The sequence below is a fragment of the Scyliorhinus canicula genome, chromosome 8 (assembly GCF_902713615.1).
Source record: "Scyliorhinus canicula chromosome 8, sScyCan1.1, whole genome shotgun sequence".
NCBI lineage: Eukaryota > Metazoa > Chordata > Chondrichthyes > Carcharhiniformes > Scyliorhinidae > Scyliorhinus > Scyliorhinus canicula.
The window spans coordinates 188,045,451-188,068,121 of record NC_052153.1 but is presented as its reverse complement, the minus strand read 5'-3'; the positions used below and the strand labels follow the sequence as shown (position 1 = coordinate 188,068,121).

The following is a 22,671-nucleotide window of genomic DNA, read 5'->3' as shown; positions in this document are numbered from 1 at the left end:
CAAAGGTGTGGTGCCCAGAACTACACACTGTCTCCAAGAGGGGTCTAACCAGAGTTTTGCATAGCTGCAGCATAACTAACCTCTGTTTTTATACTCCAATCCCTAGATACAAGGAGGAATTAGACATAGCTCTTAGGGCTAAAGCGATCAAGAGATTTGCGGGGGGAAGGCAGGATCAGGGTATTGAACTCGATGATCAGCCATGATTGCAACAAATGATTGCAACAGGCTTGAAAGGCCGAACGGCCTCCCATTTCCTATGTTTATTTCTAAGCATATAAATGCTAGCCCTCCATTAGCCCTGTTGATTATTTTCTGTACTTGTTTGTGTAATCACGATGTGTGTCGTCAGCCAGGCCAATGGACTGTCGCGGTTCAAGAGGCAGCTCACCGCTACCATCTCGAGGGCAACTGGGGATGGCCAAGGAATGCCACATCCCTTGAATGAATAAAAAAAAAATGTATTCCCCATCCCTCATTGATATTGAGAAGGGCCGCTGTGGTCCAGCACAGTGCAGTTAGGAAGGGAGTACCAGGATTAAATCAATTCTAAATTTAATTAAAACGTGTATTACAAAATGTACGTATGTGCGTGCTGTTGTAATTGAGGTTACTTAAATTTATACTTTGTCTTATTGCATTATGGAAATGCATCAGCAAACCTTTTTAAAAAAAATAATTTTTATTCAAGTTTTTCAATAACAAATTTTCTCCACACAATTTAAAACAAACCAGGCGTGTTTCCACACCAACATAAGAAAATACCCCCCCCCCCAAATAAATAATAACAAAAACCAACAGCAATACAAGAAAGAAGAAAATAACGACATAGCAAACCCACCGCCGCAAAGACAAACCCTTTAACTATCCCCAAACCCCCCCCCCCCCCCCCAAAGTTGCTGCTGAGACCGACCACTCTCTACCCCTTCGCCAGGAAGTCGAGAAAGGGCCACCACCGCCGAAAGAACCCCTGTACCGACCCCCTCAGGGCAAACTTCATCCTCTCCAACTTGATGAACCCAGCCATGTCGTTGATCCAGGCCTCCGAACTCAGGGGCCGCGTATCTCTCCACTGTAACAGAACCCTGCGCCGGGCTGCTAGAGACGCAAAGGCCAGAATGCCGGCCTCTCTCGCCTCCTGCACTCCCGGCTCCGAAGCTACCCCAAAGATCGCGAGCCCCCAGCCCGGCTTGACCCTAGACCCGACCACTTCCGACAAAGTCCCTGCCACCCCCTTCCAAGGCCGGACAAGCCCAGAACATATGGGTGTGGTTCGCCGAACACCTCCCACACCTGTCTTCCCCTCCGAAGAACCGGCTCATCCTTGCCCCTGTCATGTGAGCCCCATGCAGCACCTTCAGCTGAATTAGGCTGAGCCGTACGCAAGAGGAGGAGGAATTCACCCTCTCCAGGGCGTCCGACCACGCTCCATCTTCAATCTCTTCCCCTAGCCCCTAGCTCTTCCTCCCACTTTGCTTTGAGCTCATCTACTGAGGCCTCCTCCTCCTCCTGCATCAGTTGGTAAATAGCCGAGATCTTCCCTTCCCTGACCCACGTCCCCGAAAGCACCCTGTCCTGCACCCCCCTTGGCGGCAGCCGCGGAAACTCCGCCACCTGCCTCTTAACAAATGCCCTGACCTGCATATACCTAAAAGCGTTCCCGGGGGAGGTTCCACTTCCACACCAGCTCCTCCAGAGTCGCGAACTTCCCATCCAGGAGGAGGTCCCCAAACTGTCTGATGCCTGCCCTGTGCCAACTCCCAAATCCCCCACCCGTTCTCCCCGGCGCAAAACGGTGATTACCCCATATCGTGGCCCAAACTGAGGCCTTCACTTCCCCCCTATGCCGCCTCCACTGTCCCCAGATTTTAAGGGACGCAACCACCACCGGACTCGTGGAGTACTTTGCCGGGGGGAGTGGAAGTGGGGCCGTCACCAAAGCCTCCAGACTCGTACCCGCACAGGACGCCACCTCCAATCTCTTCCATGCGTCACCCTCCCCTTCCGTCACCCACCTGTGAATCATCGCCACGTTCGCCGCCCAATAATATCCGCACAGGTTGGGCAGCGCCAGGCCCCCTACCTCCCTCCTTCGCTCCAAAAATACCCTCCTTACTCTCGGGGCCTTCCGCGCCCACACAAACCCCAGAATCGACTTATTCACCCTTCTGAAAAAAGCCTTTGGGATCAATATGGGGAGGCACTGGAAAAAAACCAAAAACCTTGGGAGCACCGTCACCTTAATCGACTGGACCCTGCCCGCCAGCGAAAGCTGTAGCGCGTCCCACCTCCTAAACTCCTCCTCCATCTGCCCCACCAGCCTCGAAAAGTTAAGCCTATGCATGGCCCCCCAGGTCCTAGCCACCTACACTCCAAGATACCTAAAGCTCCTCTCAGCCCTCTTCAATGGGAGTTCCCCTATCTCCCTCTCCTGATCCCCCGGGTGCAGGACAAACAGCTCACTTTTCCCCACATTGAGCTTACAGCCTGAAAAGTCCCCAAACTCCTCAAGTATCTTCAGCACCTCTGGCATCCCCTCAGCCGGATCCGCGACATACAACAGCAGATCATCCGCGTACAGCGACAAACTGCCCCCCCCCCCGGCACAATCCCCCTCCAACTCTTCTGGTCCCCCCCCCTCAGCGCCATGGCCAGGGGCTCAATTGCTAACGCGAAGAGCAGGGGAGACAAGGGGCACCCCTGCCTCATCCCCCTGGAAAGCCAAAAGTCCGCTGACCTCCTCCCATTCGTCACCACACTCGTCACCGGGGAGTGTACAGCAACCTCACCCAGCTGATGAACCCCTCACCAAACCCAAACCTCCGCAACACCTCCCACAGGTAACTCCACTCCAGCCTATCAAAAGCTTTCTCCGCATCCATGGACGCCACTATTTCTGACTCCCCAGCCACCGGCGCCATCATCATGACATTAAGGAGGCTCCGCACGTTGGCATTCAGTTGCCTCCCCTTTACAAACCCCGTTTGATCCTCATGAATCACCGTCGGGACCACATCCTCCACCCTCCTGGACAGCACCTTTGCCAACAACTTGACATCTACATTAAGGAGCGAGATCGGCCTGTAAAACCCACACAGAAGGGGGTCCTTGTCCCGCTTCAGGAGCAAAGAGATAATTGCCCTGGACATCGTTGGGGGCAGAGCCCCCCCCTCCCTAGCCTCATTCAGGGTCCTCACAAGCAGAGGGCCCAGCAAATCTGAAAATTTCTTATAAAATTCCACCGGGAACCGGTCAGGCCCCGGCGCTTTCCCTGTCTGCATACTTGCCAACGCCTCCACCAGCTTCTCCAACTCGATTGGGGCCCCCAAACCCTCCACCCGCTCGTCCCCTACTCTTGGGAACTCCAGCCTATCCAAAAAGCGGTCCATCCCACCTACTTCCCCAGGGGGTACCACCCGGTACAGCCCCCCATAAAAGGATCTGAACACCCCATTGATGTCCTTTCCACCCCGCACCAAGTTCCCTCCTGCATCCGTGGCTCCCCCAATTTCTCTAGCTGCCTCCCGCTTCCGGAGCTGGTGAGCCAACATCCGACTTGCCTTCTCCCCGTACTCATATACCGCCCCCTGTGCCCTCCTCCACTGCGCCTCCGCCTTCCGGGTGGTTAAAATGTCAAACTCCGCTTGGAGATTGCGCGGCTTCCTCAAAAGCCCCTCCTCCGGGCTGTCTGCATACCTCCTATCCACCCTTACCATTGCCTCCACCAGCCTCTCCCTCTCGGCCCTCTCCCCCCTCTCCCTGTGCGCCCGAATAGATATCAGCTCCCCTTTGACTACTACCTTTAGCGCTTCCCAAACCACCCCAACTTGCACCTCCCTGTTATCATTGGTTTCTAGATACCCCTCTATGCCCCTACAGATCTGCCCGCACACTTTCTCCTCTGCCAAAAGCCCCACATCCAGCCTCGACAGCGGGCGCTGATCCTTCCCCTCCGCCAGCTCCAGATCCACTAAATGTGGGGCATGATCAGAAATGGCTATCGCCGAATACTCCGCCCCCACTACTCTCGGGATTAGCGCCCTGCATCAGCAAACCCGAACAACTAATATAATTTATTTCCCAGAATCAGACAGTGTAAAAGGGCCATTCAGCCCATTGTACCTGTGCTGGATTTTTGGAAGACCTGTCCAGTTAATCCAACTTTCTCCTCCCCTTTCCCCATATCCCTGCAAACGTCCCCTCTTGTGTGGTTAACCAATTCCCCCGCTCATTGGTCCTGTTGAACACGTGACTGTAGTACTTTTAATGTTGAAACCATCCCAAGGTGACTTACAAAAGGATAGGGGTGAGGTTAGGTGTGGAGGAGTAGCGGGGATGAAAGAAGAGAAGGAAAAAAATAGAAATGTATAGGAGAACAGACCTTCACACAATGAGTGTGGAGTATTAGCTAGGGGGAGGTGTTTGAGCATGTTGCCCATGTGGGGCCCTTGAGGACAAGTGCATATTTAATAGCTACAGAAGTAGTTTTCTTTCCTGACAAACATTCAGCTGGCACATAATAAATAGCATATGCTGTGTTGTAAGATTTAAAATGTATTTGTTTCATCTGTGTCTTACACACGAGTGGGTTGTGTTCTGTTGCCTGAGTGAGCTGGTGATGTCATGCTCAATGACCGCAGGTTACCTGAGCTGTTAGACATTGTCGGTTGAAGCAATTGCGGCAGATGCACTGCTCGAGGAACTCTCTTGGGGTTTACTGTTATCCATGAGCTCAAGTATCACGGGTCGATCTGACATTACAGTCTTGAAGGGCAACAACTGTGATAGAAATAGTTTGGAAACCTGTCTATATCTCTTTGCAGCCTCTCTCACAGCTTACCTTTCCACCTAGCAATCATCAGCAATCTTTGACACATTACTCTCTATCTTGTCAGCATAGTCATTAATTTATCCCTGCAATAGTTCCTGGAAAGTAATGCCCCAATTAAAAAAATATATATTTTTATTCTCCTCCCTTTTCACATTTTCTCCCAAATTTACACCCAACAATAAACAATAATCAGTAATGAATGTAATGTCAATCCCCATATCATTAACAACAATCCCATCCTCCCACCAAACCCCAGATATTGGCCCGCATGTTAACATAAACAAATGACAAAAAGGAATCAGGAATCACCCATAGTCACCATTAGCACACACCACCCCCTCCCCCCAACCCCCCCCCCTAATGTTCGATATGATCCAATTCTCAAAAGTGCATAATGAATAACGCTCATGAATTGTAGAACCCCTCCATCTTTCCCCTCAGTTCAAATTTGACCTTTTCAAGCGTTAGAAATTCCAACAGGTCCCCCCCGCGTGCCCCAATTTTAATTCTACCTGCGCTGAACATGGTTTGGAATGATACCAGACAAGCAGGTGAGGAGGCTGTTATCTCTCCTGAGTTATGCTGGAATCAGGATGCCTTTGTCTTTGGCTTTCTGCCACAAATTCAAGAATGCAAGAAATAATGGGCAGCACGGTAGCATTGTGGATAGCACAAATGCTTCACAGCTCCAGGGTCCCAGGTTCGATTCCGGCTTGGGTCACTGTCTGTACGGAGTCTGCACATCCTCCCCGTATGTGTGTGGGTTTCCTCCGGGTGCTCCGGTTTCCTCCCACAGTCCAAAGATGTGCAGGTTAGGTGGATTGGCCATGCTAAATTGCCCTGAGTGTCCAAAATTGCCCTTAGTGTTGGGTGGGGTTACTGGGTTATGGGGATAGGGTGGAGGTGTTGATCTTGGGTAGGGTGCACTTTCCAAGAGCCGGTGCAGACTCGTTGGGCCAAATGGCCTCCTTCTGCACTGTAAATTCTATGACATGATTAAATTCTATGACATCTATGACAAGTAAACCACCCAGCCCATCTCCGCTATTCAGTACGGTCATGGCTGATCTTCAGCTTCAACTGCACATTCCTGCTCGCTCCCCATGTCCCTTGATTTCCTGAGACTAAACATCGACCGATCCCAATCTTAAATATATTCAACAGTGAGGCATCCACAACTCTTGTGGGATGGAGAAGTCCAAAGATTCTCAACCCTTTGAATGAAGTAATTTCTCCTCATCCCAGTCTTATATGATCGGCCCCTTATCCTGAGACTGCGCGCCCCTCCCCTCCCTGCTTTCGACCCCCTTACCAGTGGAAACAATCTCTCAGCATCCATCCCATCAAGCCCCTTCAGACGTTTGTGGGTTATAATGAGATTCCCCCTCCTGCTAAACTCCAGTGAATATCGGCCCAATTTGCTCAGCCTCTCTTAATAGGACAGCCCCCTCATCCCAGGGACCAATTTAACGAACCTTTGCTGCACTGCCTCGTGAGCAAGTGGGAACCGAAACTGCGCACACTGTTCCAGATGTGGTCGCACTAAAGCTGTGCAACTACAGCGAGACTCCTTTGGTCTCCTTCGCAGAGTCAGTGAATGGCCTCCTTCTACACTGTAGGGGTTGTATGATTCTTGTGCTTTAATCCCCTTGCAATAAAGATCAACAAGCCATTTGCATTCCTAATTGCTTACTGCATTTACATGTACCTTTCTGCGGTCCTTGTACAATCCTTGACCTGGTTCGGGATCTTAACAAGAGAAAAAGGTAATTCGGCCCCTACAGCCTGTTCTGTGCTTTCTTGAAAATCATTCTTGGGATGTGAATGTTGCTGGGAAGGCCAGTGGTGTTGCAAATCCCTAATTGTCCTTGAAACGGTGTAGTGAGCTACTGCCTTGTTGAACAGTTGCAATCCATATGGTATAGCTACATCAATGCTGCTTTTTTCAATAGCGATTGGACACAACGAAGTAGCTTGCTAGGCAAGATTCCATGGAACATTGGAGCAGGAGGAGGCCACTCGGCCCCTTGCGTCTGCTCCATCATTCATGGTTAATTTTCTACCTCAAAGCCATTTTCCTCCACTACCCCATATCTCTTGATGTCTTTAATACCTAGAAAGGTGTCTATCTCTGCCTTGAGCATGCTCACTGACTGAGCCTCCACAGCCCTCAGCAGTAGAGAATTCCAAAGATTCACCAACCTCTGCGTGAAGAAATTGCTCCTCACCTCCTAAATTCTGCGAGTGTGCCTTGTCGTTCCAGGTCTCTATCTCTCTCGCTCTCTCTCCATTCCCCCACCCCCCAAAAAAAAGCCAGGGGAAACATCCTTACTTTCTTTAACCTGTGAAGCCCTGTAAGAATTTTGTATGCTTCAATGAAATCACCTCTAATCACCCAGTCTCCTCAATCTCTCCTCGTATGACAGTCTCGCCAACCCAGGGATCAGTCTGATGAACTTTCATTTTAAAAAAAAATTTGGCTCACATACCATTTGTCCTCCTAATCGTTTGTTGAAACTGCATGTTAGCTTTGTAACTTACGAACAAGAACACCTCCTGGACATCAAAACCTCCAAATCTCTCCCCATTTGAGAAATACTCTGAATTTCTGTTCCTCCTATTAAAGTGAATAACTTCATGTTTTTTCACATTGTGTTTAATTTACCATGTTCCTGCCGACCCACTTAGTTTGTCTAACTCCTCTTTGTGTCTTTCTCACAACTCCCATTCCCACCAAGTTTTGTGTTATCGACAAACTTAAAGTATTGCATTTGGTCCCCACATCCAACTCATTGATGTAGATTGTGAATAACCGGGTTCAATTCCGGCCTCGGGTGACTGTCAGTGTGGAGTTTCTCCACGTGTGTGCGTGGGTATTATCCGGGTGCTCCGGTTTCCTCCCACAGTCCAAAGATGTGCAGGTTAAGTGGATTAGCCACGCTAAATTACCCATTCGTGTCCAAAAGGTTAGGTTTGGTTACACTGGGTTACGGGGGTAGGGTGGAGGCGTGGCCGTAAGTAGAGTGCTCTTTCTAAGACCCAGTGCAGACTCGATGGGCTGAATGGCCTCCTTCTGCACTGTGATTTCTATGAGCTTACTCCTGAATGACCAAACTCTCATTTTAAGATTATGTCCTCTTGATTTGGATTTGCCCCACCAGAGAAAATATCTTCTTGCTGGCTTTATTCTATCAAATCTGTGAATCGGCTTAACGACCTCAATTAGATCCATATTCAAGGGAATATCTACACTTTCCCATCCTTTCAACCTTTTAAATGATTCTATCTATATTATTTCCTATGTTACTTTGGTATGTGTGTTTCCTCATGCCAAGTATCATTCTGCACTCTCTATAAAGACTCATCACCCCTCCCATAATATAGAACCCATTATTGCATGCAAATCCCAATACCCATTTTGGAATTGCAGATTTGATCTGATGTTATTAATTGCCATTTTACACTCCGCATATGATTTATAATAGGATTGGGTTGATCTTTGATACAGGCTGTATTTCAAGTGTGTGCGCGCGCGCGCGTACTGAGTGTCACTGGCGTGAGTGTGGAATTGCAACTTGGGAGCAATCTGATCAGCCGACCAGTACCTATTGGTGTGTATCCTCTACAAGGGCAGCAGTAACAGTCTTAATCCACTATACGTGTCTGTTCGCTTATCCCTTTTTCACTCTTACCTTTGATCACTTGCACATCGTTGTTGACCCCCCAAAGCCTGTCCACCATCTACAAGGCACAAGTCAGGAGTGTGTTGGAATACTCCACTTGTCTGGGTCAGTGCAGCTCCAACAACACTCAAAAAGCTTGACACCATCCAGGACAAAGCAGCCCACTTGATCGGCACCCCATTCTCCAACTTCAACATTCATTCCCTCCCCCGCTGACACACAGTGGCTGCAGCGTGTGCTATCTACAAGATACACTGCAACTCAGTGCAGCAAGGCTCTTTTGCCAGCACCTTCCAAATCCACAACCTCTACCGCCTTGACATACTAGGGCATGGGAACACTTAACCTGGAAGTTTCCCCCCAAGCCACTTAACATCCTGCCCTGGAACTATATAGCTGTTCCTTCACCGTCACTGGGCCACAATCCTGGAACTCCCTCCCTAACAGCACTGTCCATATACATACTAAACGGAGATTGTAGCAGTTCAAGAAGGCAGCTCACCAGCATCTTCTCGAGGGCAATTAGGGATAGGCAATAAAAAGGCTGGCCTGGCCAGTGACGACCATGCACCGGTGAAAGAATTTTTAAAATCCTAGCCTCGGCTTCAATCACCAACTCCAGCTTTGCTCAACCTGACAGCCCTCTGATCAACAAATCAGAAATCAGAGGGAATAGATACGAGAAGCATAAAGCTGAAAGTTGGGAAATGGATAAATAGTGGAAGGAAATAAAGCCCAGACCCTCGGGGGGAAAAGAGCAGGGGACGGGTGGGGGAATGGGACTGATTGTTGTTCTTTCAAAGAGGTGGCACAGATACGATGGGCCAAGTGGCTTTCTGTAATGTATGATTCCATGGTCCTATAAGCAATACTGCGGGGACAATGATTTTCTTTGAAATGCTTTGCTGAAAGGTGCTGGTGAAAATCTGTCACTTTCAGAACACGCATGTACTGTGTGTAGGTGGCTAATTGCTCTTCTTGTTTGTCTGTTTTATCCAGGAAGAAAGAATCTGCCACAACCAAAAAGGACCGTGTAACTCACTGCCTGACCATATGTGAAAACATAGTTGCACAGTCTCTGAGGTAAATTAGTTGCATTTTAATATTTGTTGAATTTCAGCTCCTGGGTTTACTTTGCATTTGGAATGACCGATGATTTTGAAAATGACCCAGTGAACTTCCATCGATGTTGCTTTAGCATTCTTGTGTGAATCTGGGAAGAAATCTCTTGTTCTGCTACATTCATTCAATAGAGTCTAGGCATCTGCTTACAAAAGGAACAAAATAGTCAATAACACGACACACATGAGCAAAGTGATGGGGGAAAGAAATTGATAGCCAAGGCAAAGGCATACGCTAAATACATAGCAATCTGAAAGGGTGGCAAAGAGAACACAAAGAGGTTTGGGAAGAAGTAAAAAAAACAAATTAGGAAGCCAAGCAGATGTAGGAAATTAATAACGAAATAAATAAAAATTAATTTATTATTCTACTGATGCACGAATAAGAATAGGAAAGTCAGGATAGTGATCTGGCCATCAAGGGATAAACTCAGATAATGACAGTGAAATGGCAGAAATAATGAATAATTAGTTGGCTTTGGCATTTACCCTGGAGACCAACAATGTTGCTGTGGCACTATTAGAAGACATCAAAAGATATAAAGACATTGACGGCAGAAATGAGATGAGATAATTGATACGGTAACCAAATGGAGAGGATAAATACTATTTCCAGATGGACATTAAAGGGAGCTAGAGTAAAAATATAAAGGCTCTATTATGTAGACGGTAGTAGTGCAAAAGAGCTGGTGACAGCTATTGTTATGCCTATATTTAAAAAGGGTGATAGAATAAAGACCAGGGAAACTTCAACCAGGTAGTTTCATCTCTTATTACATCTTTAATAATAGACGAACATCTAGATATTGAAAATATAGCAAAGAATAGTCAGCATAAATTTCTAAAGGGAAGTCCATCCTTGACCAACGTTTGAAGAAATAACAAGAGTAGGGAATGGTACTGTTGTAGTAGGTAATGTATTTGAATTTCCAAAAGGCCTTCGTTGAGGTAGACTCATGAACATGGTCAGAGCACGTGGAGTCAGGGGAGAGATAGCAGAATTAATAGTAAGTTGGCTACAAAATAGAAAAGGTAACTAAGGGTGGCTACTCAGGCTGGCAAAAGGTGGGAAAGTGCTGGTCCTTCTGCAAGGATTGGTGCTCAGATCACTGTTCGCTATTTATAGTAGATTTGGACTCTCGACTCAATTACATTTCAAAATTTGCAGATGACGCCAAATTGCGAGAGATATAGTTAAGACAGAGGATGACTGTGATCAACAGCACAAAAGCATTAATGAAGTTCTGGAATGATTGCATAATTGGCAAATGAATTTCATGATAGAAAGTGTGAGATGGTGCTTAGAAGAGACAGCTGATGATCTTCAAGGGATGCCAAATTAAAAAGCTACATTTTAGCAGTGCAATAATATGTTGTATGTTCAATGGTGTAGTGCTCCCTGCCTGTACAAAACTGGCATAGTCTGACTATTGTGAGAAACATCACGAGAGAACCGCTATGGTCATTTTCCTACTACGAGCAAAGCCTCAAAATTGACGTTCTCATCTTTGCTTTAAAATCCTACCATGGTACACCCTTCCTTAACCTCTAACCTCTGCCAGCCCTACAAACCTTGAGAGAACTCTGCACTTCTCCAATTCTCACCTCTTGCTTGTCCCCCGTTTGCTTTGTTCCACCATTGGCAGCAGTGTCTTCATCTGCCTAGGCCTTAGGCTCTGGAATTCCATCCCTAAATCCTCTCCCTTTCCTTCTGTAAGATGCTTCTTAAACTTACTTCTTTGACCAAGCATGGCTATCTCCTTACATGGCTTGGTGATTTTGATAGTGTTGCTGTGGGCACTTTATAAATGTTTTCTTAAAAATACCGTGACCAGAGATCAGCTGGGAAAAATAATTTGCAATTTGAGGACACACTGCAACCTTTTCCCCCTCAACTTTGCCTGCTTGTGTATTTTTTTCAGGAATTCGCCAGAATTTCAGAAGTTGTTGGGGATTGCAATGGAAATGTTTCTGCTGTGTTGTGATGACGCTGAGTCTGATGTCCGGATGGTAGCAGATGAATGTTTAAATAAAATCATTAAGGTAAATTCGCTTTCATGACTGCTCTGTTGGTGCAGCATTCCAAATGTTAGTCTCTGCCAGGGATGGTGATATCAAAGTTACAGAAAAAGAGAGAGCAACAGAGGGGGTTGAAGGGTTGTCAATACGACAGCAACGAGAAGGAGCCAATTAATCAAAATGTTTCGTCACAATAGCAATAAAGTGGGAGACTTTAATGAGAATTGGATTTTTTTTTTGTCTTTGCAGAAGGTAAACGTGTGTATGCACGTGTGATATCAGAGAGTTGCTCTTCCCAGATGATGGGGGCAAAAACAAAGGGTTGTTTTGGGTCAAAAATGGTAAAAGAGTGGGAGGTTTTGATAGATATCGAGGTGGCGATTTCAAATCTTAAAAATACAGGCATAGATAAGAAGGTTGGGATGGGAATCCGTACCTTGAGACTGATGCTTGACTAAACTGAGTGAACCATGATCCATTTTAAATGGCATGGGGCTGGTTTAGCACAGTGGGTTAAATAGCTGGCTTGTAAAGCAGACCAAGGCCAGCAGCGCGGGTTCAATTCCCGTACCAGCCTCCCTGAACAGGCGCTGGAATGTGGCGACTAGGGGTTTTTCACAGTAACTTCATTTGGAGCCTACTTGTGACAATTAGCAATTTTCATTTTTCAAATCATTAATTTTTCCACTCGGCTAATCTTTCACCATGAAAGGACTGGATGAAGTCTCATTTTCTTGTAAGCAGATGAAAAATGTGTGTGTAGGGGAATGTAAGAGAATGTAAACAAAATATTAGTTAGGTTGAAGAAATCCGAGGAATGTTTGAAAAAAAAATAGTTATAAATTTAGAAGCACCCATTTTTATTTTCCCAATTAAGGGTCAATTTAGCGTGGCCAATCTACCGACCCAATAATTTAATTTAATGATCTTTATTGCCACAAGTAGGCTTACATTAACATTGCAATGAAGTTACTGTGCCACATTCCGGCACCTCTTCGGACACGGAGAATTCAGAATGTCCAATTCACCTAACAGCACATGTTTGATTTTGTGGGGGTGAGGCCGGTGCAGACACTAGGAGAATGTGCAAAGTCCACACTGACCGTGACCCAGGGCCAGGATCGAACCTGGGTCCTTGACGCGTGAGGCAGCAGAGCTAACCACTGCACACCGTGCCACCCTAAATCAGAGGACTTGTTTTTTCTTGATAAACAATCTTAATGAGGTATTTTTTGGCATTGTAAACAGTAGAATTACAAAACGTGAAAACAAAAGGACTGTACATTAAACAAAGTACACAGTGCAATTGCCCTAACCCCTCCTACCCAGATCTGCCTAATTGACCCCTATACTACACCCTCTTTCACCCCCCCGGCCTTCCGGGGCCTCTGAAACCCCAAATATCGCCACCTCCGGACCCATTGCCACCCTTAATGTTCAATACTCTAGACATGACGTCCTCAAACCCCTGCCAGTATCTCTTAAGTTTTGGACATGTCCAAAACATGTGGACATGGTTTGCCGGTCCTCTCAGACACTTTACACACCTGTCCTCTACACCGAAGATTCTGCTCATCCGGGACACTGTCATGTGGGCCCGGTGGACGACCTTAAACTGAATCAGGCTGAGCCTGGCACATGTTGCAGTCCCATTAACCCTGCTCAGCGTGTCCACCCACAGGCCTTCCCCAATCTCTCCTCCCAACTCCTCCCATTTATGCCTCAGCTCCTCAGTCTGCGTCTCCTCCGCCCCCATGAGCTCCTTGTAAATATCCGAGACACTTTCCTCCTCCACCCATCCTCTAGACACTACCCTATCTTGGATCCCCCTTAGTGGCAAGAGCGGAAAAGATGGCACCTGCCTACGCAAAAAGTCCCGCACCTAAATATACCAGAATTCATTCCCCTTTGTCAACCCAAACTTGTCCTCCAGCGCCCTCAAGCCAGGGAAGCTCCCATCCAAGAACAAATCTCCCACCTGCTCAATCCCCGCCCTCCGCCATAGCCCCCCCGTCCAACCTCCTCGGAGCAAACGGTGGTTGTCACATATTGGAGACCAGACCGATGCTCCCATTGCTCCCGCATGCCTCCTCCACTGTCCCCAGATCCGAAGGGCCGCTACCACTACAGGACTGGTGGAGAAGCGCGCAGGCGAAAATGGCAGAGGCACTGTCACCAACGCCCCCGGACTGCTGCCCCTACATGAGGCTGCCTTCATCCACTCCCAAGTCGACGACACCCCCCCCCCCCCCCCCCCCCCCCCCCCCCATGTTAGCCACCCAATAATAGTTGTTGAGATTCGGCAGTGCAAGCCCCCCCCCCCCTTCCCCCCCCGGTTCCGCTCGAGCATCACCCTCTTTACTCTCGGGGACTTGCCCGCCCATACAAAGCCCAAAATGATCTTGCTTACCCTCTTTAAAAAAAAAAGGAACGTGGAGTGAAAATGGGGAGACACTGGAACATAAATAAGAACCTCGGGAGGACCATAATTTTAACTGTCTGAACTCTCCCAGCTAACGACAGCGGAAGTGCATCCCACCTCCGGAACTCCACTCGCATTTTATCTACCAGCCGGGACAGGTTCAGCTTGTGTAGTCGACCCCATTCCCGCGCCACATGTATTCCCAGGTACCCGAAACTGTCCCCAACTAGCCGGAACTGCAGATCCCTCAGCCGGTCCCCTTGGCCTCTCTCCTACAAACATTTCACTTTTTGTCATATTCAATTTGTACCCCAAAACCCGGCCGTATTCCCCCAGGGTCGCCATGATTCTGTCCATCCCTGCCATCGGGTCCGAAACGTAAAAAAGCAGGTCATCTGCGTACAATGAAACCCTATGCCCCCCTTCCCCCCGAACCAGCCCCTTCCAACCCCCTGAAGCCCTCAGAGCAATTGCCAGCGGCTCTATAGCTAGTGCAAACAGCAGTAGGGAGAGGGGGCACCCCTGTCTCGTCCCACGGTGTAGTCTGAAATAGTCGGAAGTCATCCTGTTTGTCCTCACACTCGCCTCCGGGCCTGATATAACAGCCTGACCCAGTCGATAAAACCCACCCCAAATCCAAACCGTCCCAGTACCTCCTATAAGTAGTCCCACTCTACCCGGTCAAATGACTTCTCCACGTCCATAGCCACCACTACCTCCACCTCCTTTCCCTCCGGGGGCATCATGATCACATTGAGACATCATCTTATATTCGCCCCCAGTTGCCTACCTTTAACAAACCCTGTTTGGTCCTCTCTAAGAACACTCGGCACACAATCCTCAATCATAGTGGCCTAAAGCTTTGCCAGCAGTTTGGCATCCACGTTAAGAAGGGAGATCGGCCTATAAGACCCTCACAACTACGGGTTCTTGTCCCGTTTTAAAATCAAGGAGATGGTAACCTGCGACATCGTCTGGGGAAGCACTCCTCTGTCCCTTGCCTCATTAAAAACCTTGACCAGCAGCGGCACCAATATCCCGGAGAACTTTTTATAAAATTCTACCGGGTACCCATCCGGCTCAGGGGCCTTACCTGACTGCATGGCCTTTAAGCCCTCTAATATCCCCTCAGCTCTGATCAGGGCGCCCAGCCCTTCTACTATATCCCTGCCCACTTTTGGGAATGTCAGGCCGTCTCAGAAGTGTCTCATCCCCTCCGGCCCCGCGGGGGGCTCCGAGCTATAAAGTTTGCAATAAAAATCCTTGAAAGCTCTGTTCACACCCGCCGCATCCCCTACCAGGTTACCGCCTCCATCCACCACTTTACCTATTGCCCTAGCTGCCTCCCTCTTTCTGAGCTGCTGAGCCACCATCCTGCTGGCTTTCTCTCCATGCTCATATCCCTCGCCTTTCTGAGTTGCTATACTGCCTTGCCCATGGACACCACCCCAAACTCCGCCTGCAGCCTCCTCCGTTCCCTCAAGAGCTCCGCACTCTGGGTCTCCGCATACCTCCTGCCAATCTGCAGAATCTCCGCTAACGGTCGGTCCGTTTCTGCCCTGTCCGTCTTGTCCCTGTGAGCCCGGATTGAAATCAGGTCCCCTCTCACCACTGCCTTGAGCGCCTCCCACACCACCGCTGCTGAGACTTCCCCCGTATCATTGACCTGCAGGTAGTTTTGTATACACTTCCTCACCCTCTCGCGCACCCCTTCATCCGCCAGCAGTCCCACATCCAGCCTCCACTGCGGGCGCTGGAATCTCTCTTCACTCACTTGTAGCTCAACCCAATGCGGGGCATGGTCGGAAATGGTGATTGCTGAATACTGCACATCCACCACCCCTGTCAGTAGATCCCTACTCAGTATTAAAAAATCGATCTGGGAGTAGACCCTATGAACGTGCGAGAAGAAGGAATACTCCTTCCCTGTCGGCCTACCAAACCTCTACGGATGCCCCCCCATCCCCCCACCATCTGCTCAATGAACTCCCTCAGCTCTCTTCCCATTGCTGACACTCTGCCCGTTTTTCAGCACGACCAGTCCAGGCTTGGATCCATAACTCTATTGAAATCCCCTCCCATAACCAGCTTGTGGGAATCCAGGTCGGGTATCTTCCCCAGCACCCTCTTTATGAAATCCGCATCATCCCAGTTTGGCGCATTTATGTTGATCAAGACCACCTTCCTCCCTTCCAGCCTACTGCTAACCATAACGTAGCGACCTCCCCCATCCGAAACAATATTCCCCACCGCAAACTGCACTCGCTTGTTCCGCTACCTTCAGGTGCGTCTCCTGCAACATTATCACGTCCGCCTTTAAAGCCCTATGCGAACACTTCACCGACCCATTTAGCCCTCCAACATTCCATGTAACCAGCCTGGTCGGAGGTCTCTCTCTCTCTCTCTCTTCTCTCTCTCTCTCTTTTTCTCTCTCTCTCTCTCTCTCTCTCTCTCTCTCTCTCTCTCTCTCTCTCTCTCTCTCTCTCTATATATATATATCTCTATCTCTCTCTATATCTCTATCTCTCTCTCTCTCTCTATGAATCTATATCTCTATATCTCTATATCTCTATATCTCTATATCTCTATATCTCTATATCTCTATATCTCTATCTCTATATCTCTATCTCGCGCTCTCTCGTCTGGTGGTCCTCCTGGTCAGCTAGCGCCTTCTCCAGTTTCTGGATCATCCTGCCCTGGGCATGTAGCCTCCGCTCCATTCTCCCCACCGTTTCCTTAATCCGGTCCAGACATTCCCGTTTCTGTCTGGCGAAGCCTTCCCGGATGACCTGCATCAGCTCCTCCGTTGATGGTTGGGTCGAAGCCCCAGGGGTCTGGACACCGGCCATCGTGTCCGCTGCTGCAGCCACCACCCAGCTCAATCTGACTTTTTGTTTCTTCCACAGACTTCCTAGAAATTTCATAGATTCATAGAATTTACAGTGCAGAAGAAGGCCATTCGGCCTATCGAGTCTGCACTGGCTCTTGGAAAGAGCACCCTACCCAAGTCCACACCTCCACCCCATCCCCATAACCTAGTAACCCCAATTTAGGACACTAAGGGCAAATTACCATGTCCAATCCACCTAACCTGCACATCTTTGGACTGTGGGAGGAAACCGGAGCACCCGGAGGAAACCCACGCTGACACGGGGAGAATGTGCAGACTCCGCACAGACAGTGACCCAAGTCGGGAATCGAACTTGGGACCCTGGAGCTGTGAAGCAATTGTGCTAACCACTTAAAAGCGCAAACAAAGTGGGGGGGGGGGGGTGTCAAATGTCTATCCAGAGCGGGAGCCACCAAATGTGCGACCTACTCCGTCATGGTTGCCACCGGAACCAGCATCAGAGGACTTGTTGATGATGTGCTGTTAAAACCACCCATTGCTAATGGTTTCTATGATGTAAAATGATTTTATTGCTATTGTGACTCTTTATTAAAAAAAAAATAAAAAATTTAGAGTACACAATTATTTAATTTTTCCAATTAAGGGTCAATTTAGCCTGGCCAATCCACCTACCCTGCACATCTTTGGGTTGTGGGGGTGAAACCCATGCAGACACGGGGAGAATGTGCAAACTCCACATGGACAGTGACCCAGGGCTAGGATTCGAACCCGGGTCCTCAACACTGTAGTCCCAGTGCTAACCACTGCACCACGTGCCGCCCCTGTTGTTGTGACTCTTTGAAGACAACCAGTGATGATACATCTTGATTAATTGGCTCCTTCTCTTTGTTGTCTTGCTACAGCACTTCAACTCCCCCTCTTGTTCTCTCCTTTTCTGTAACTTTGATATCACTATTCCTGTCAGGTGCTCATGCTCCCACAGGAACGGTAGGGTGAGAACAAGGGGGTGGTGGGTCTGTAATTTTGGTTCACTGTTTCATGTATTTGTTCTGGCTTCCCTTTGTGTATGCGGTATTTGAATGTGTGGGTGTTTCTATTTCCTGTCCACAAGTACTTGAATTTCAGCATAATCCTGTGCCGTGCTCACTGGTTTTGACACCAATCTCCATTTTTCTGCTCCAGAACATGAGCCACCTCTTGAGCAAAGCTGAGCAAACTAATACGGCAGAGTGTAGGTTTGCTGGCCAATGTTTTAACAAATCACCTGTGTTTTGGCAATCTTGACCTGTTTGAATTACTTGTACAATAATAAAAAAAGTCAGTAGTTTGGATGGTTCTATTTAAATCCGTTTTCTGATTTAACTTAAAATTATGAAGGGAATAGATAGGATAGATGTGGGCAGGTTGTTTCCACTGGCGGGTGAAAGCAGAACTAGGGGGCATAGCCTCAAAATAAGGGGAAGTAGATTTAGGACTGAGTTTAGGAGGAACTTCTTCACCCAAAGGGTTGTGAATCTGTGGAATTCCTTGCCCAGTGAAGCAGTTGAGGCTCCTTCATTAAATGTTTTAAGATAAAGATAGTTTTTTGAAGAATAAAGGGATTAAGGGTTATGGTGTTCGGGCCGGAAAGTGGAGCTGAGTCCACAAAAGATCAGCCATGATCTCGTTGAATGGCGGAGCAGTCTCGAAGGGCCAGATGGCCTACTCCTCCTTGTTCTTATGTTCTAAACCTAATGGCCTGCTTCCAGAACCTATACACTGTGCAAGTAACAGGGTGTGGATAATTTTATATCTGTGACACATATTGCAATGGCTGTCAACCAGGGCAATTATGCCTTTACTGAAATTGAGAATTGTGATGAATGGTCAAGGCATCATGAGTTTCAGAAGACCGAAAGTGAAAATTAAATAATTATCACGCAATTGTGATGCCAAACCTGCTGTTTGTCAAAGTCTGAGCATTGCGGGAAGAAGGCATGAAATTCTGGGATGAAGAAATGAGTTCGAGATTGAGCAAGGGGTCTGATTTCAACGTGGTGAGGACCCGGGGAGGAGGAAGTAAAGCAAAGAGAAAGGACAATTCTGCTCCGGAGCCTTGATCTCTTTAAACAGTTTGCAATTGCATTGGGAAAAATAAAGTTTTATTGGAACATCCATATACTAATAGATTGAAATTTGTGCTTCTTGCAGTTTGGGCTGTGAAATGATGCTAAATGAAAATGCTTAAAGTCTATACCTGAGCAGTTCACGTTCCTTTTTCTCTTAACAGGCCCTAACTGACTCTAATCTGCCTCGGTTACAACTAGAATTGTACAAGGAAATTAAAAAGGTTGGTAAGCGACCAGACAAATGTTTCCAATAAACGTTTCTAAGAAGTAATTATACATAGCAAAGCTTTTGTTTGGTGAGTTTACTGTAATTATGTATTGTCTGGGATATTTTTAAACCAGGCTTCACGGAAATAGTTACTGGGAGTGGAATGCATTGTCATCTGAAAGAAAAATGTGAACATCTGCTTTTTAATTACCAGCTCGTGTATTTGTGATTTCTAGAGCTGACCAACATAGAACAATAGAACATAGAACAGTACAGCACAGAACAGGCTCTTCGGCCCTCGATGTTGTGCCGATAGCCGTGCATATTTATTTTAAAGATAGGCATTGGTCTTTTAGTTGTCATAAGTGTTCAGTTCTCACATTCTACAATGGTGAATTTTAACTTTCAACTAATCAAACGTTACAGACAGCATTTCCCCAAATGCAAGGATTGAAACATTGGGCGTGCTCTTTGACTTGCATTAGGATTCGACAAGAGTGGGGTTGGAATGATTTGCACCCAGCAATGCGGTTAGACTTGAATAACTGTATTGGTAGGAGGTGGAATTAGGCCGTACAGGCTGGACGGTTTAAAGCATTGAAATTAAGAGATGTTGGGGATTTTGGAGAAATCCTATTTGGGGAAGCTAAGATGGTGGTGTATCGACAAACTCTGAATGACAGTAACAGGATAGAGTTGCATAATAACTGATTTATAGCTAGTAGATGTACCTTAACTGGGCTGCTCACAGATTTTTGTAGTTGGGAGTTAAAAAAAGATTTGTGGGACATGGGCGTTGCAAGCCTCACCAGCACTGAAAAGAAAGACTTCTGCCATGCCAGGCCATGTTAAAGCACTTTGCACAGAAGAATTACTTTTTCTTTTTGAAGCAATGATGGAAAGCAGCAGCCAATTTGGGCACAGCAAACCCTCTCAAACAGCAATGAGTTGAGAAAACAGTGGATCTGTTTCAGTGATGCTGATTGGCAGATTATGTGTTGGCTAGGATCACAGAATTACAGAACAATACAGTGCAGAAGAGGCCCTTCGGCCCATCGAGTCTGCAACGACGCATGAAAAAGCACCTGACCTGTCTACCTAATCCAATTTGCCAGCACTTGGCCCATAGCCTTGAATGTTGTGACGTGCCAAGTGCTCATCCAGGCACTTTTTAAAGGATGTGAGGACACCAGGAAGAACTCTCCTAACCTCTTCTAAATAATACCATGGAATCTTTTAAGTCCACTGAGAAGGCAGACAGGATATCTGTTTCAACATCCCATCTAAAAGATGATGCCTCTGACAGTGCAGCCAGTTCCTCAGTACTGCCCCAGAATGTCGGCCTAGATTTTTGTGCTCAAACCTCTGCAGTGAGACTTGAACCCACAACCTTCTGGGCCAAGGGTGAGACCTACTAAGCCTCAGCCTAAGTCCAGGGTTTTAACCCAACGGTGACTGGGAAAAACGATCATACGTTTCGCATCATGTTGGGTGTGTGATTTGAAGGGAATCGAGAGATAATGCTCTTCTCTAGGCACCAGATACGGTTGTCTTTTGACGGTTGAGGTCTCTGATTTGGGAGGTGCATAGGCAAATTATTTTCCACATAGTATGATGCATTGCTTGAGCAGTGGTTCTTTTCTCCTCAATTTCACAGAATGGCCCATCAAGGAGTTTACGGGCTGCACTTTGGAGATTCGCTGAGCTGGCTCACCTTGTTCGTCCACAGAAGTGCAGGTCGGTTATATATCATGTGGTAATTTTCTGCTGCCGTTAAACTGCAAGTGTTTCAGGTTGACATTATCCAGCATTCTTTCTGTTCAAATCAGACTTAGTTTGGGTGTTTTAACAATCTTTAATTGAGATAGTACGAGGCAATTGCTCCATAGGTTGAACGCATGACCGAGGTTTGTTAGTGATGGACCTGATTTTTAAAATATAATTTGATAACTTGGGATTTCTGATCTTCAACTTCGCCTGCCAATTTAATACCTGTTTACAGTTGAACTCAGCATCTACTCCAAGCTAGCTTGTCAAGACTAATAATGTTTGCGGTATCTGCTGTGTAATACAAATTGATCAAGCAATGACTACAATGATTAAGATCATAACTTCAGGCCTGTGTACTTGTGTGCAATTCGACGTTATTTTATCCCATTACATTCCTTATTAATCTCTCGGATCCATGAGGGTTCTGCGGCTGAAAGCGTCAAAGGGGCACATTGCCTTTGTTGCTAAAGATCATAGAATTTACAGTGCAGAAGAAGGCCATTCGGCCCATCAAGTCTGCACCGGCTCCTGGAAAGAGCACCCTACCCAAGGTTAACACCTCCACCCCATCCCCATAACCCAGTAAACCCACTAAGGGCAATTTTGGACACTCAGGGCAATTTATCATGGCCAATCCACCGAACCTGCACATCTTTGGACTGTGGGAGGAAACCGGAGCACCCGGAGGAAACCAACGCACACACGGGGAGGATGTGCAGACTCCGCACAGACAGTGACCCAAGCCGGAATCGAACCTGGGACCCTGGAGCTGTGAAGCGATTGTGCTATCCACAAAGTTCCTCACTTTGCAACTCGTTCTCTCCCCTCTTTGGCCCTTGGAATTTTTGCAAGGAGATTCCTGGTCTTCATTTGATAACCACTGCAGCAACGCTGCTGGGATTGGGACCGGGAAAATTACAGAGTCTCATCTCCCCACAACGGGGGCTGTTTAGCACAGGGCTAAATCGCTGGCTTTGAAAGCAGATTAAGGCAGGCCAGCAGCACGGTTCAATTCCCGTACCAGCCTCCCCGAACAGGTGCTGGAATGTGGTGACTAGGGGCTTTTCACAGTAACTTCATTTGAAGCCTACTTGTGACAATAAGCAATTTTTATTTCATTTCATTTCATGCTGTTGCCCCTCTTATTTCCCTATGTTTCCAAACGTGCCAAGTTTTCACGGTGTCTGTGAGGCAGTGGGTTTAACGATGAAACCAAATTTGCCAAGCCACTTGGAAATTCACAGTACAAATATATTTTATTGCAGATCATCTTGCTGAAGATACTATAATTTGTTGCATGTTATACATTTTTTTTTTGAAAATTGTGTAAATAAATCATATTTGGGTAATACCCTTGCTCTGAAGGCTGGAAATTGAAGCTTGAAATATTAGACTTATTCCTTGGCTCTTCCTTCTGTCTTCAGTGAGTAAAGTTGTTTTTTTTTCCCCCCCGCCTCCTAACCTCTTCCCATCTAGACCATACCTTGTAAACCTACTTCCCTGTCTGGCTCGCATCAGCAAGCGATCGGAAGAGTCTGTGCAGGAGACACTGGCTGCTGCTGTGCCAAAGATCATGATGGCTCTGGGCAACTTTGCAAATGACAGTGAAATCAAGGTACTTTTATTCAGCCACTACTTTGCTGTGGAGATGGTACTTT

At 47.3% G+C, this 22,671-nt stretch overlaps 1 protein-coding gene across 9 annotated transcripts in view; it reads left to right on the top strand.

Annotated features, from left to right (window-relative positions):
- The window catches only part of htt (huntingtin), a 256,270-nt gene that overhangs the window by 15,506 nt on the left and 218,093 nt on the right, over positions 1 to 22,671 (top strand). For all 9 annotated transcript variants that reach the window (XM_038805852.1, XM_038805859.1, XM_038805861.1 and 6 more), the window contains exons 2-6: positions 9,514 to 9,597; positions 11,558 to 11,678; positions 19,197 to 19,256; positions 20,901 to 20,980; positions 22,490 to 22,628. In XM_038805852.1, coding sequence (XP_038661780.1) covers positions 9,514 to 9,597; positions 11,558 to 11,678; positions 19,197 to 19,256; positions 20,901 to 20,980; positions 22,490 to 22,628 — 484 coding nt within the window. The remainder of the gene's footprint in view (positions 1 to 9,513; positions 9,598 to 11,557; positions 11,679 to 19,196; positions 19,257 to 20,900; positions 20,981 to 22,489; positions 22,629 to 22,671) is intronic.